The sequence below is a fragment of the Danio rerio genome, chromosome 13, assembly GCF_049306965.1.
Source record: "Danio rerio strain Tuebingen ecotype United States chromosome 13, GRCz12tu, whole genome shotgun sequence".
Lineage (NCBI taxonomy): Eukaryota > Metazoa > Chordata > Actinopteri > Cypriniformes > Danionidae > Danio > Danio rerio.
In genome coordinates, this window is record NC_133188.1 from 10,139,285 (window position 1) to 10,152,335 (window position 13,051).

Sequence of the window (13,051 nt, forward strand, 5' to 3'; positions counted from 1 at the left end):
AAAAAAAAATTTTTTCACATTGTCATTGTGGGGTATTGTGTTTAGAATTTTGAGGAAATAAATAAATTGAATCCATTTTGAAAAAAGGCTGTAAAATCAAAAAATGTGGAAAACGTGAAGCGCCATGGATACTTTCCGGATGCACTGTATACTGAGTTACATCAGAGCTTTTTTTCAGCAGAGTTTTGCTGTCATCTGTTTTCCAGAGAGCAGATGAAAATACAGGGATAATAAAATAGGTTAATTTGTCGGTGACAATCATTTTTATGTAAATAGAACAGTCATTTTACAATAATATGTCAAAAATTACAGAGGTCATGTACATGTATCGCTAATATAGTATTTATTTGAACAGGTCTATTGACCTTTGTCAGTCAAAAGGGTAGTTCTGTACTCTACAGTATTAAAGAGTACTCTTTACTTGACATTCAAGCTGTTAAAAGGTTTCAGAGAAAGGTTTAAAAGAGTATTTGCTGCAATGATTTTTTCCAATCAGGGCTCTTAACAGTTTTTAAAAGAACCATGTATTTCTTACTGGGAAGAACATTTTGATAATCCAAATAACCATTTTCCACTTAAGGAGCCATTTGTGGAATAAAACTGTTCATGGAACTTATAATATAAATAAACAAGCATTATTTTTAAGCATGATTGTTGGTAGAATGTTGAGAAAGTTGAAGGCAAAACTCATTTGCGCCAAACAACCTCATTGTCTGTCTGCTTAGTTTGCCATTGGTGACCTCTATCAGTTCCCTCATAAGATCCCATGACCATGATGAACAGAAAACCATTTGTGTAGCTTTAAAAATCTTGAGGAGCAATTAGGAAACAAGTAATTCAAGTTTAGGAAATAATAGCGTGCCTCCACTCACAGTGAGAATGACAAGCATGTCTAGCTCTCGTGTGTTTCGTGTCTGTGTAATAGCAGGCCTGTTGTCTGCTGTCAGTCAGCTTGCTGGTTTGGTTGGGATGGGACATTACTTCTTCCTGGATTGGTGCCAGTTTTACATAACTCTTGACATTTGTTTGAAGTTTAAAGCTTCTTGCTCACCCCAGCACAGTAGTATTGTGGAGTTTTCTGTGCTATGCGCATTTAAACCTTGGCTCTGTTTGAATAACCTTGGCTTGTAATCGCTTACTTTTTTTAGCTGGTGTTTGTGTTGAATCTGGTGTCTAGTGGCAAAGTACAACCTACATGTGATGTTTCTGTGGCCTCGTTTACATCCAGCATTTAGATATGTTTTTGTAAATATGATTGCAAGCAGACAATTCTTTAATCAGAAATAGTTCATGGCTATGGGTCTGACGTATGCAGACCTTCAGACTGACAGGAGGTCTGGGAACCTTAGCTGTTTTGAATGGTCAAGGACTGCCCCAAAAGGCCTTGTCACTAAAAGATAACTCAACCAATCATGTAGGGGTGTGGAAATTTCCTTTAATATCAGATTGTTGTGTAATTAGTAAGCAATTCATTGAGAAACTTAGGGTGCTTTCACACCTGTGAATCGATTCAGTTGTTCCGAAACAGAGATTACTAATGTTACATTGTTGCTCTTTGCTTTTGGTGCGGTTCGCTTTCACACTGCAAAATTTCTAAACGGACCAAAAGAGCTAAAACACGTGAGTAAACTCTCCTCACATTGGTCAGAGTTTCAGAGTTTATTTTGCAGAGTCCCTCTCAGCTGTCAGGGGAGGTGGTTTGGTGGTGTTTGACAAGGTGCACTCGATGTGTCTGAAGATTGCAGTGGGGAGGGGTTAGAAGGGTGCATGACGCATTTGAGGACCGGGAGAAAACATGCGATTTCCAGGAGATTATCACTAGAGACTTGGGATGGCTGGAATGACCTCCCGCCCTACTCATAATTCTCTCTTCATATAGCCGTATGCCTATTACATATCCATAAAACACTGTGATATAACCGGGCTAGGATCGTATCGCTTTCTCACTTCAATCGATCTGCTCCAGAGTTCGTTTTAATCGAGCCAAGACCACCTCATACGATCACGGAGCGATTGGTGGTTTCACATATGCCAAACGAACCGTGCTAACTGGGCAAACGAGACAGGTTCCGAAACAAAAGTGTTGGTGTGAAAGCACCCTTAGTCTCCTCAAGAAAATTTAAAGGGACATTTCCTCCAAAACTGAATATTCTGTCATTTACTCTCTCTTCAATTGTCCCAAACCTGTTTAAGTTTTTTTTTCTTTTGAACACATTTGAAGATCATTAGAAAAATGTTGCAAACCTGTAATCGTTGACCATCTGTAGATCTCACCACTATTACTGAGACAAGCAGTTCTGGAGAACCAAAAATGAGACTAAACTGATATATCAGAGACCGTTCTTTCCATTTTTGTCCTCATATGTAGCTGATTTTTCATTCTCCGCTTGATCTTCCCTAATAGATGTGAGATGTCAACAACCAGAAAAACTGGATCTTTCGTGAAACCATTCAAATACTGATCTTATTCTGATCCTCCAACACTGTAGGCAAGGACTGGGTTAGGAGCCTCTTTCATTACAATAGCTCATGTGTGTTGAGGCTATTAAAGTCAAACTTCTACTATTAGTGATCTTCTAATTAACATCTAATAATTCACCCAAAGAAAAGTGAGTCTGGTTGATTTGATTTTTTGTCTTTGTTTGTTTTGAGGAAGGTGGGTGCCGTTTTGTTTTGAATCAGTTTTCTCCTGTTTATATGAGTAAAGGAAGTACACCTTAAAAGATCGTAACAAAATCATAAACAAAGCAGCATGTACCTATTTTTACAATCAAAAGTTTGGGTTCAGTTTTTTATGTATTTATTTATTTGTTCATTTATTTTTTATTTTTTTATTTTTATCATTTAAATAATACTATTCTGTTTATCAAGGCAGCTTTTATTAAATATAAAGAATTTAAAAAATATATTAAACATTTATTACATGTTTCAGATGAAATTATTACTGTAGTCTTTAATGCTTTTATTACTTATAACATTAATAATAAAAAATAAATAATAATAATAAAATAATAATAATTACAAAAAAAAAATAATATTAATTAATATTACAGTAATTAATATTACGAAGGATCATGTGACTTTGAAGACTGGAGAAATAAAGCTGAAAATTCATCATTAAAATCACTGCAATAAATTATTAAATTAAATCGTAAACTACTTTTGAACAGTTATTTGATAGTGCAAAAACATTTTACAATTTTACAATGTGTACTGTATTTTTGATCCAGCCTTGGTGAGCAGAATAAGCTTATTTTAAAACATTTAAAAATCCTACTGACCCTAAACTTTTGACCAGTAGTGTAAATGAACAAGCAACCACTTAGCCACCATGACCTATTTGATAATATGGTAGTCCATAATGTTTGCAAATATTTAAAGAAATGCAACAGCCGAATTCTTTGTGTTGCCTCTTGACCAAGCAGCAACCTCCCGCTCTCCCTCGGGAAGCAAATTTGGAAGTAACTGAAACTGCAATTCATCACTAGTCCTGGCTCCATAAAAGAGCGAACTTCTATTTACCCCACTTTTAAAATGGCCAAAGAATACATCTTTTACCATGGTACACTAATAATCTGCGAACATCTTGGTCCAGTTTGGTCTCGTTTTGCTTCTCCAGGCTAACACTGTCCACTGAAGAGTGAACATTGAATCGCTATATGAGCAGTGTGGGAAACGCATCTTGATCTGATCGAGGATATCTGAGTGGATCAATCTGTTGTGTTAACATTGGCTCTGTGCAGGAGGGTGAGAATATTAGGAGGGGAGATGACAGCCATTGGGAATAAGCAGAGTGGATTGTTCTCTGAGCCAGCGGATTAGAATCACAGCTTTTATGAAATTGGTTTGATAAATGAAATCTCCCAGTCTCATGACCTCTTGCACACTAATCACCATTTGATGATTCTGTGACTCTTTAACAAAAGCAGAGTTTTGAAGCAAGACCCTGAACAGCAAAGGCACTAAAGAGAATAATATACAAAGTAGTGGTCAAGTCTTTATTCTTAAATTGATTACATGTTACTTTCGCCAAGAGGGGCAAATTGTGGTTAGCATTGTCAAAATCTCTTTAAGTCACGGCTGGATCACTGGACATATTCATAATATTTAAGTTGTTCACCTCCTATAAAATAGACTTTGCTATTCTAGGTACTACCAGAAGCCCTGAGTTTTGAGATCTTAAAGAGTGGGTTGGATTGTAGTGAGACAGAAGGTTGGTTAGATAAACAGGAGCTAGATTATTTAAAGCTTTATAGGTAAGAAGCAATATTTTAAATTCAATACAAAACTTAATAGACAAAAAAACCAAAAAGTGTCACTCAATATACGGTGGCCATTGATATACCTGGGCCAAGTAAAATCTATGTGTGGGAAGCACTGAACACCATTTCAAGAGTTCGCCCTTAGCTAATGACTGATTATGGAGCTTGTTTGGCATGCTGTCCCAGGAGAGAGCCATGAACTTGTGAGATCCTCGAGCCCGGGGCTCCCTCCCGTTGCAGGGCGAGAGGGGAGTTCAAGTTCAGGTTGGTCTGCTTGATAATGTTGGAAGTAGATTGATGCTGTGTCTCTATGCTGTCAATTTAGATTTGTCAATTTGCTTATGTTACATGTTTTTCGTCTGTGGGAGGAAACCGGAGAGCCTGGTGAAAACCCACGCAAACACGAGGAGAACATGCAAACTCCGAACAGAAATGCCGACCTGGCCAGGAAGTGTCAGAGCCAGTGACATTCTTGCTGTGCGACCGTGGTGCTAACCACTAGGCCACCGTGCTGCCCTGACAAGAAAATAGAAGGAGTAGGGGGGGAAGGGGGGATTCTTCAAGACAAAGATGGCTGAAGTAAGATACTCTTGTTATTTATAGTGGTTAAGGAGTCGTCTGATTGGTAGATCAGTGTTAGCGAATGTGGACCTGCTGCTATCAATCATAAGCACATGCTCCTCTCGAAATTAGTTTATAAATAAACTTCACTAAAAATTGTAGACAGATTTATTATGATCAAACCTCCCCCTTAAACAATATTAATCTGTTAGCTAAATTAGGTAGCATTCAGTAAACCGTGTCAAAAAGCAGCATTTAAAATCATATGCAATATGCAATAAAACTTATTTTAAAATCTTACTTAGATTGACTTCAGTACTCTTAAGTAGACTTCAGTGATATAATAAAATTAGAATTAATTATTATCATTATAATACATTATAATGTAATGATTATCGTGCAATTATTGTCCACGATGTTAATCTCTTAATGTCACATTAAATTATTAACTGGTTTCCTTCATTTTTGTATGAATAGAGCAATTTTGTCTTCAGAAAATTTCTCTATTTTTTTTAAGCTTGTTGAAAGTAATCATGTATGTCAGGGCTATTCAGTTGGCTGCCCGCAGGCCGAACCTGGACCCTGAGGCAATTTGTTCCGGCCCTCCAAATAGTGTGACCAAAACATAAAAAATAAATGTAGTTCAGTCAAAAAACAGCCGCTATAGTTGTGAAGTGACGTGCGTCTGTTCAATATAGCACGAGCTGCAGTTGAAGGCTGCACAGAGAGTGAGTAACCTGACATTAAGCAAGTGGCGCGGGCAGCTGAAAACATTTGAATATGTTTGTAGAAAAGGCCTTTTGTACAACGCACTGTGTTGTGACCGATTTGGAACATGGCTGCTGTCAAATTAATGAAGATCAGTTCTTTATTTGCTGGTGTTTTTTATAATTGCATGTGCTGTCTTAAATTGCAGCGCTTTAAGCTCTCTTGGCCACCATACTTTGATGCCACATGTGGCATCTGTGCAGCGTCAAGCCGGACACAATAGGTGCTTTTGAGTTCATGCAGTGCTGCGCAGATCGATCAAAATCTGCGGTGCATGCTGGTTAGAAATTTTGTCCGGATTGTTGCTGCGTTGATGCCACGTGACTTTCACATGTGGCATCAAAGTATCGCGACAGTGCTCCGAGATCAAACCACTGACTTAGCCCATGCAGCATCTGAAGAGCGACTGCACAAGCTCTAAGGACAACATCGACATTACACGAATGGCAACAACCACGTTTCTGGGAAACTAGCTCACTTATTTTAGATAATGTATTTATAGTCCTTTTGTTCCATCTTTTTGGATTAAGGTGCTTTTTTGAAAATGCTTTCATTATCCAAAATAATCTTAATCATTGTTTCAGATTTAATCTAAACATCTTGTTTTGGGTTTTACATTAATATATATTGGAAGGCTTTATATCTATAAATGTAAATAAATGTAAACTCCTTGTAAGCACATTTAAACAAGAAGTACTAGCCTAGAGTGATGTTTAAACTCCTACAATTTGTGCTTTTTGCTTTGTTTTTAATAGGCCTGTTCGCTTTTATTTTTATATTATCCTCTCGTTGCTCTCGATGCATTTGTTATATATTTAATTCATAATTCCCCTCATTGTTTACAAATAACCTATAGTTTGTAGAGACTATTTTGTTTTATTTGTAAATCTTTTGTTGTTATAAATAAAAAAATGTTAAAAATTAAAAAATGTTGTTGACGCCATGTGATCGGTCATTATGACTGCAGCAACATTGAGCCCCGAAGTGTCCAGCTGTCCGGCTTGACAGGTCCGTTTTCAACTCCACCTCCGCCTGCACTCGGCTAATCTCGTTGATCACCAGCTGCCGCCATGCTTCATGTCGAACGCACCTAATTTCTAACCCGCATGCACCACTTTAAGACAGATTTCGATCGGTCTGCTAATCGCTGCATGAAGTCGAACGCACCTAATGGCTGATGTTCCCCAACATTCTTCAGCATATATTCCTTCATTTTTTAAAGAGGAGAAAGAAGCTCATACTAGTTTGGAACAAGTGGAGGATGAGTAAACAAGGACATCATTTTCACTTTTGAAAGTGAATGTGCCAGCTTGAGCATTAGCAGGAGTTTTGTCAAGTGTATTGGGCATGTGTGTGTTAGTGTTTGTGTATGTGTGTGAGCAGGAAGCATTAAGGAAGTGCAGACGACTGTGAGTGTTTGCGCTGTGTCAGCAGGGAGTCACAGGGCACCTTAATTATCCTCTTTTTTTTTCCAGTTGGTCTCCGCTTCGCCTGTCCTGTTCTGACTCCCCTCTGTCTCTCGCTAGCGAGTGTATTTGTCAGCTCTACTGTCACTCTAATGCTCTGGGTCGTCAGCCAAAACGAGCAGCGCTGCAAACCTGTCCTGTCCTGCACGCAGGGCTGCCTACAGTACACACCAGTGGAGATGTGTGTGTTGCTGATGTTTGACAGCATTGTGGTGTTATTTTCGCAGTGCACATACCAAACACCACGTGCCCTGATGCATCACCACAGTAGTGCGATACACAATATGCTCTTGCGCAATGAAGGAACCAGCAATGTTTGTGTGTGTATCAGCTCACCTTTGTGTTCAAAGGGTGTTTCACCTCCTACTCTTGTGGAAAGAGTAATCATAGTCTTTTACTACTTGGAATACTCACCTAAACGGAAAGAACCTCTGTAAATAAATATGTTTTAATATAGGTTTTGATACATGTTTTTATTATATGTGACATATATAAAATTGGCATTTTCCTATATTATATTTACATTATATATTTACATCATGTATGACAGTTGCCAAAGTGAGATATGAGATATATAGGAGACTTATTTTGTATATACATTGGGCTTATATGTGGATTTAAAGAAGCAATACAGGATACCTACAGTATATGGCTTGTATATGTGGCATAAATCTGCATATATGTAGCATATATGTGCTATATACTGCATATAGGTTTCACATGTGCGCATATATACTCATATAGGTTCTTTCCATGTGGGTAGAGTACTAGTTCTGTCATGGCAACTCTCTGAAAGATTTAATATGGTAATTAATATGTATTTGCCAATGTTTATGTTTTTGGTCGACATAGATATGATAGGGTGATGTTGCTGCTTTGACTATATGTGTTGAGCATGTACAGAAACCTGCTACTGCCAGTATATTCACAGACATGTTGTATGTAAAGGATAAAGTACATCCAAGAGGTTGTTATCTCAGAATAAAGCCCGACAGGCAGCCTGCATGGGAAGCTGAAGGGCTTTATTCTGTAAGAAACAACCATCCTGGAAGTACTTTATCCCACTTATTACAAAGCCTCTTGCCACTAAGCATAAGAATTGCACATCCAACATCAAAACCTTGATTACCATTTACGTTAATTTTCAACGTTTGTCATTTTGTTGCCATAATTGTCAATTCTTTTTGTCACTCTAATTTGATTTCTTATCATTTTCTGTAGACAAAGCCCTTATGTGGATCTGGTGTGGGCGTGTACTATGCAAATTACTAATCACGTGCATGAGGACATTTTCTGAGAACAATTCATATTTACTATCAGAAGAACAAGATGAAGAACACACCTGTGTACGTACACATGTTTTGTGAATTAGGCGGAAAGTTTGTCTTGAGTAGTTGTATGTATGACAGAAACTGGAACTGAATGGAGCATTTGCTAACCTGCGCGTTATTCAGTCACAAGACAGCATCGATCGAAACAATGGCGTGTGAGACAAGCAGATATATAGGAATGTAAGGCAAGGCAAGGCAAGTTTATTTATATAGCACATTTCATACACAATGGCAATTCAAAGTGCTTTACATAAACAAGAATAAAAGAAACAAGTAAAATAAAAATAAAAACAAATAATAAAAATGTGTAAAAACAAAACAAAACATAAAAACAGGTAAAAATGTGATATAAAAGAATGAAGAAGAAGAGAAAAACATGATCAATCTGTCAGACGCAGCACGGTGCTCATTCAGTAAAGGCACAGCTAAACAGATGTGTTTTCAGTCTTGATTTGAATGTGCCTAATGTTGGAGCACATCTGATCATTTCTGGAAGCTGATTCCAGCAGCGAGGGGCATAGTGGCTAAAAGCTGATTCACCCTGCTTTGACTGAACTCTTGGAACTTCTAGTTTATATGATCCTAATGATCTGAGTGATCTGTTAGGTTTGTATTCAGTGAACATATCTGTAATGTATTTAGGTCCTGGGCCATTTAGTGATTTATAGACCAGTAGTAATACTTTAAAATCTATTCTGAATGTAACTGGCAGCCAGTGTAAAGACCTGAGGACAGGTGTGATGTGCTCTGATTTTCTGGTTCTGGTTAGAATTCTGGCTGCAGCGTTCTGGATAAGCTGCAACTGTCTGACTGTCTTTTTAGGAAGACCAGTGAGGAGTCCATTACAGTAATCCACCCTGCTGCTGATAAAAGCATGAACAAGTTTTTCTAAATCTTCACTAGAAAGCATCTGATTCTTGCTATGTTTTTGAGATGATAGTATGCTGATTTACTGACTGCTTTGACATGACTGTTGAAACTCAGATCTGACTCAAGAGTCACACCAAGATTCTTGACCTTATTTTTTGTCGTTTGACCTTTAGTGCCAAGGTACGCATTTACCTTGAGAACCTCATCTTTGTTTCCAAACACAATCATTTCAGTTTTCTCTTTGTTTAACTGAAGAAAGTTTTGGCACATCCAATTGCTCATTTCATCAATGCATTGGCAGAGGGTGTCAATGGGGCTGTAGTCAATAGGCAGTAAGGCTAGGTAGATCTGAGTGTCATCAGCATAGCTGTGGTAGGAGATTTGGTTCTTTCTCATTATTTGGCTCAGAGGGAGCATGTAAAGGTTGAACAGGAGAGGTGCCAGAATCGAGCCTTGTGGGACTCCACACGTCATGTAGATGTAGATGTAATTGTATTTACAGATGGTTAAGATGATTCAAAGTTTCTAGGTAACTAGAATCAATCGCTCATCTGCAAGGTTCAAGTGGATAGATACTGTCACGATTACCAGCGATTGTATGCCATAAGATTGCTGGATTTCATTAACAATAACTTATGGACTACATATCCGCCATTTCTGGACTACATTTTCATACATGCACTCTGGTCACACTCACACATGCTTCCTCATCTAGACTGATTGCTCGCACCACCTGAGGGTTGTCAGAGACTGATTGCACACACTATTTAAGCTACACACTCACTCATTCACTTTGCAGAGTCTTGTTTATCTGTAGATGACATTACGACGCGGTTTCCTTGTCTTGGTTTCCTGTGTTTTGACCTAGCCTTGTTTATCCAGTTCTTCCTGTCTGCCGCCTGCCTTCTGACCTCTTGCCTGTGTTTGACTACGATTCTGGATTTGCCTTTATACATCTGTTTGCACCTGTGTTGACCATTGCTAGCCTGACTTTGATTGAACCTGCATTTGGATCCAAACCTCAGTTGTTTGTGTCACTCCCCTTCATAACAGATACACAGGAAGTTTTTAATTTTTGTAATTTTTAACTCTTTGAAATAACATATCTATAACACCCTGACATTTTGTTAAATATCTCAGTATTTCTTTCTAACATTGCTATTTTTGTAAATTACAAAGCGGCAAAGAACTGAGCATTTCTACCTTTAATTACCATTTTGTTCAAAATGACTGCATGCATATTTGCTACTTTTTGCTGTGACTTTAAATATGCATGCATTTTTTTGCCTAGCAACTTCCTGTTAACATTAACATAACTTCTGATAGCAAAAACATAAATTTACTTCAAATACATATTTCAAAACAGCATTTTCTGTGCTGCGAAATAGCTCCTGTTTGAAAGTGAAAATGAAAGCGAGGCCCAGACCTTTGCATGTTTTAGTATGTCAACTACATATTTATAGGCTGTATTTCCAAAAAAGCTAATATTTTTAGGGTAATGATGTCATAAAATATGATCACAGACATTTAAAGCTTAATTTTAATATCTCAATAGAAGTTTTGAATGTAAATATGATGTGAACGGTCACGGTGACCAGTATGGTAATTCTAATAGTTACAGAATACAGAACTCTCATTTCTGTGTTAATGCAGTATGTAACCAGTTCATCGATGCCCATTCTGGCCAATCACAGACGTTTCTGCTCATGCTGATATGCTCTCTTATTGGCTGCAACTCGTCACTACATCTGACCGCACATGAGGTCGTGTCCGCTGCTCTGGAATATTCAGCATGTTAAATATTGTTTTTTCATCTGCGAGGTGTTGGCGACGCATCAGCGAACCTCTTGATGCGTTGTTCAGTAGTTCACGCATAATGTCTGCCGAGCGCTGAGCGCCTGCAGATTTTTTCCTGATCACAGCCCGATCTGTCGGCGAGCTTGTTAACTTCCAAATCAGGCTCAAATCAGGCCCAAAATCCTGTTGTGTGAACTAGGTTAAAGATGATAATCCTACAAGTACATCAGAAAAAATAAAATTGAAAATTGAAAATAAAACATCAGCTAGATTTGTTTTATTTTGCTTTAGTTTTAAATAGCTTTGCTTGTTTCTGCGTTTTGCTTTTAATTTTTGCTTGTGCTCTTTTTTTTAAGTTAAATTTAGTTTGTTTTGTTTTGTTTCATTTAATTCCTTTTTATATTTGACTTTTTTTTCTCCTTTATTTTTGGTTTTTATTGATTTGTTTATTTCCTTTGATGTTTTTCTTTTTCTTTATTTTGTTGTTTATTTTTTTATTTTTTTTATTTTTATTTTTTTCAATTAATTTTTTTATTTTATATCCTGGTTTTCTTTTTAAGTTTTGATTTCTTTTAATGGGCAGTGTGATAGCGCAGTAGGTAGTGCTGTTGCCTTACAGCAAGCAAGTCACTGGTTCGAGCCTCGGCTGGCTCAGTTGGCATTTCTGTATGGATTTGGCATGTTCTCCCCGCAATTGCGTGGGTTTCCTCTGGATGCTCCGGTTTCCCCCACAGTCCAAAGACATGCAGTACAGGTGAATTGGATAGGCTAAATTGTCCGTAGTGTATGAGTGTGAATGAGTGTGTGTTGATGTTTCCCAGAGATGGGTTGCAGCTGAAAGGGCATCCGCTGCATAAAACATGTTCTTGATAAATTGGCGGTTCATTCCACTGTGGCAACCCCAGATTAATAAAGGGACTAAGCCGAAAAGAAAATGAATGAATGAATGTTTTCTTTTAATGAAATTCTTACTTTGTTTTATTCTTTTGTGTGTGTGCGCGTGTGTGTGTGTGTGTGTGTGTGTGTGTGTGTGTGTGTGTGTGTGTGTGTGTGTGTGTGTGTGTGTGTGACCAAATCTTGGTTATTTTGGATGCAAATAGGTCTGTTCTGAAATTATACTTAAAAAGAGATCAAACGTGATTCATTAAGGTCACACACAAAAGAGTAAAGGTGTGGTGTCTTGCCTTGTCTACATGGTGCTTTAGACATTAACCTAGAAAAAAGAAACGGACTTCTTTAATAAGCACTGACAAGCTTTTCTACAAGTCCAGCCAGCTGCCATCCAGCACAGAGAGAAGCATATGATTAAGTCAATTACCTTAAGAATGAAAAAATAACAGCTGGACGAACCATGTGTTTAATATCTAGTAATTATTTTCAACAAAAAGGGCCTGCCATTAAAAATAACAAAAGCGTAAATATATGCCAAGAAGTACTTCATTAAAAAATCGAGGCAATAAAGCAGCCTCATCTGAAACATGACTGAATTTTAAATCATCCTCTCTCCTCAGAGCAAATGTAGGGTTTTTACTGACATTCTACTTGTTCATTAGCGAACGAGAGGAAGAAGTACTTCAATTCACAGCACGCGCCTCTCAAGATTAACTTCAGTATTTGGCAAAAGGGAAAATCAAGTTGAAAATCAACAAGTCAAACATGTACTTGCTGACACCAGAAACAGCACATCTTCTTAACACCCACAGCTCGCGCTCAAGTGTTTACTGATCCCTTTTATGGATAAAATATTTCTTTACTGGTATGTCCTGTGTGTGTTTCAGGGCTGTTGGGTTGCAGGCGCTTCAGAGGCCTGACACTGAACTACAGTTTGCTGCTGTTGGAGGAGGACGCAGACCTGCTGTACGTGGGAGCTCGAGGGGCTTTATTCGCCCTGCAGGCCAGTGACGTCTCCAGCAGCTTAGCACAGACCGTACGTATCAACACATCATTATAGTGCGCAGTGGACTGCAACATGTTCATATTTCCAAAAGATACTAGT

The 13,051-nt window shown here is 38.0% G+C and overlaps 1 protein-coding gene across 3 annotated transcripts in view; it reads left to right on the forward strand.

Moving 5' to 3' along the window:
* The window catches only part of sema4ga (sema domain, immunoglobulin domain (Ig), transmembrane domain (TM) and short cytoplasmic domain, (semaphorin) 4Ga), a 109,655-nt gene that overhangs the window by 55,265 nt on the left and 41,339 nt on the right, over window positions 1-13,051 (forward strand). For all 3 annotated transcript variants that reach the window (XM_073920699.1, XM_073920700.1, XM_073920701.1), the window contains exon 3: window positions 12,834-12,982. In XM_073920699.1, the coding sequence (XP_073776800.1) occupies window positions 12,834-12,982 (149 nt within the window). The remainder of the gene's footprint in view (window positions 1-12,833; window positions 12,983-13,051) is intronic.